The sequence below is a fragment of the Leptodactylus fuscus genome, chromosome 10 (genome assembly GCF_031893055.1).
Source record: "Leptodactylus fuscus isolate aLepFus1 chromosome 10, aLepFus1.hap2, whole genome shotgun sequence".
NCBI classification, from domain to species: Eukaryota; Metazoa; Chordata; class Amphibia; order Anura; family Leptodactylidae; genus Leptodactylus; species Leptodactylus fuscus.
Window position 1 is genome coordinate 70,565,708 of NC_134274.1, and position 2,981 is coordinate 70,568,688.

At 41.7% G+C, this 2,981-nt stretch overlaps 1 protein-coding gene across 1 annotated transcript; it reads right to left on the reverse strand.

Moving 5' to 3' along the window:
* Positions 1–831: 831 nt before the first annotated feature.
* On the reverse strand, positions 832–2,133 carry LOC142219201 (uncharacterized protein F54H12.2-like). The gene has a single exon (XM_075288155.1). It carries the CDS (start codon positions 2,131–2,133, stop codon positions 832–834), a length of 1,302 nt encoding a protein of 433 aa, XP_075144256.1.
* Positions 2,134–2,981: the final 848 nt, after the last annotated feature.

The following is a 2,981-nucleotide window of genomic DNA, read 5'->3' on the forward strand; positions in this document are numbered from 1 at the left end:
AATTGAGTGGTTTTAGAGCCTGGTAAACAGTTGAATGGATTTAAGAGACCTAGTATCTAATGTAACCTTATGTGACAATGAAAACAATTGAATGGCCTGAGTGTCATGAACTCTTAAATACATACATTATGTGAGAAAACTAACAAACACACAATAATTATTTAAAAAGGTTTATTCAGAATGTCACAGCACAATAAACTTAGTCAAATGAACAGGCTCTACAGACTTGATTATATACGAACAAATTTTTCCCATGCACACAACGCAATGTTTCAGATACGAAGTTGCTGACTAAAGAATCATTTCTTTTTAAATCTGAATTAAAATGATTTAAAATGTCTCTAAATGGAACGCCCCTGCTAAGCCAATACAGTATGTATATGCAATAATGAGCACAGTAAGCTGAGTCCACACTTTGTAGTTGCCGATCCTGATAAACGTAGCTGGCCGAATTCTGATGTAAGAAAGAAATAAATTCTTTAGGAAATATAGCGTTCGATGGAGCAATCCCATAACTGTCAAAGAATATCGCCTTTTTCCCGTCACATAGTACAATTAAGATCCAGTGGGTCCCCGGACGAGTAGAATCATCGGTATTGACAACAAATGCAGCGGGGTGGTCTTGTATTCTGTATTGTGGTAAGAAGTCGCACGGAAATACGCCGTAAAATATTGTCTGTGTGTAGGGGTCTGAATTCAGAATATTTGTAATCTGTAAAGTATTCATCATCGGTAGCTGTTGTACAATTTCTTCTGATAGATGGAACAAATTTTCTTGCAAAAGCCAGATTTCAGTTTTTTCAGTTTTTTTTTATTCTTAATAATCTAATATCATGAAAATATCACTTCACGTTTATGGGAGATTTGAAGAATGTCAGAGTTCACAGCGTATACAATCATGTTTAGCGTATGAGGCGTTGGAACTGCGAACCTTATTTCAGCACGCAGGTTCCCCGTTTTAACTAGGGAGAAATGGCCTCCGGGTTCTTGGTCAGGTGTTAGATCAAAAGCAAATAATGTATACCCGTTCAGGAATTCTTCACGATCTATGGATAATCCGCTGTCCGATTTCTGTTTGCCGGCGATGTGCACAAGTGCCATATACTCTCTTACAGCCTGCTCAGAGGCGAAATCGGGTTGAAACGGTCGCGAAGGTACTTGGTGGCCATCATAATAAAGTGATGCTAGTGATATATTGAAATGCTCAAAGCATAAAGGGTTCTTCGCAACGGATCCAGAAAACGCTTCATTGTCAACAAACCCCAATATTACAGTTTTGGGTATTTGTCCTAGGAATAGGTTCTCATGATTTGCAACCCGTGTGCCTTGAGGTATGCTGTAGACTTTCAGAGAGGCCTTATCAATACTGTACTTGGCGGGATTTGTTAGAAGGGCTTGACTGTGGCCTATTCTGACCGCAGGAGATACCTGAACACGTTTAACATACAGCGCAGCATGGAGAATTTGCACCTTGTACGGTTCAGCATCAGATGACATGAGACAGAAAGTGTCTTTATTCCTCGAGAGTTTTATCTTCAGATCCAGACCATTAAGTAACAGCTTGGGCTGATTAAATATGTCCGCGAAAATCGGCCCCAGCAATTCCACAGGTCTCGAGCGTGCGGTTGCCCGAGCTCTTTTGATAAACCCCAAATTTTCACCATCCAAAGTACGTGTGTTATGGTACCCCGCGGTATCTTTATAGAACAGGCCTGCTGTAAATTGCGATTCGAGGGCTTGATTGCTGTAGCTCAGCAAGGTCTCAAGATATGCGCGGTAGGAATATAGATTATCAGATTGGGATATAAGTCTATCACCCAGGGTAACATCCACCTGATTAAAAAGAGTTGCTATAGGATAGTTAATAAAGCCCACACGGGCGCCGTCAGCGATGGCCGTGTTATCCTGTTTCACAATTCTACAGTTTATGTATAAAAAAGTGTTGTTAAGATCATAATAAAAATCCGATGTGCCGGAGATGAAGAACTCCAGAGGCGCGTTGTCCGTCAGAGCAGCGATCGGCTGCGCTTCCACAAAGAAAGAATTTTCAATACTTGTTTGAGTAGGTGGTATATCGAAAATATCGAGTTCAGATTTCGTACATTCCTCAGATGCCTCGTGAACGAATGCCATGGCGGATGATTAGAAGATGTCGTCTCGTGTTCGCCTTACAGGTTTATGACTCCGACCTCTTTTACGCTGAGGTTTCTTATTCATGAGTAGCGGGGGTAGTGGTGATCGGGCACGCCTTTTTCTTTTACGGGATGTGTTTACAGTATATACAAGACCCGATCCCTTCTGCTCATCAGCCGTGTTGTTGATTTTGTTCATCATGGCCGCTGATACAGATGTAACAGCGTCTTTAGCGATGTTTCTCACAGCCGTTTTTACATGCGGTTTTACTAACTCAATTCCTCTTCTAAATAAAGGTACAGCTCTTCTAAAAAGTCCTCTAAATATACCAGCGAGACCTGCTCCATACATGTACTCATCGCCGCGGAAACCTTCCAAACCGCGCCCAGCTTGCGCTATGTAGTAACGCGAATAGACAGCGGGGTCCGCAAATGACCTCCTGGATAACATTTTATGCGTTCAGCACCTTGCGGGGCCTAAAATGCAGACGCACAATACTTTTGCCGTACTTAAACCTTACAGGCTTTCCTAAATCGTTTAGAATTGATATTGTTATCGAATCAAAATGATGTTTGGCGAGAGGTATATAATCCGGCGTTGTATACCGTAACGTAACAATCTCGTTGTTTTTTCCAGCAATCTCTACAGTTCTTAAAAGCTGTACGTAACTGTCGCCCACCAACTGGTGTTGTATGATGTCACTGTAGACGTACAGCGTATAAAAGCCGTCTTTTATATCAGGATACGGTTTCCGCCTGCCTGGAGGCTTTTTAGGCGCTGAATCATCAAAACAACAAGGCATTCCTAAAATATTAGACAGCTTAGGACCTAGCTCGAATCGTATTGTA

What these genes read in the sequence shown, in the direction of transcription:
- LOC142219201 (XM_075288155.1), bottom strand. Translation starts at nt 2,133, where the DNA reads ATGGCATTCGTTCACGAGGCATCTGAGGAATGTACGAAATCTGAACTC.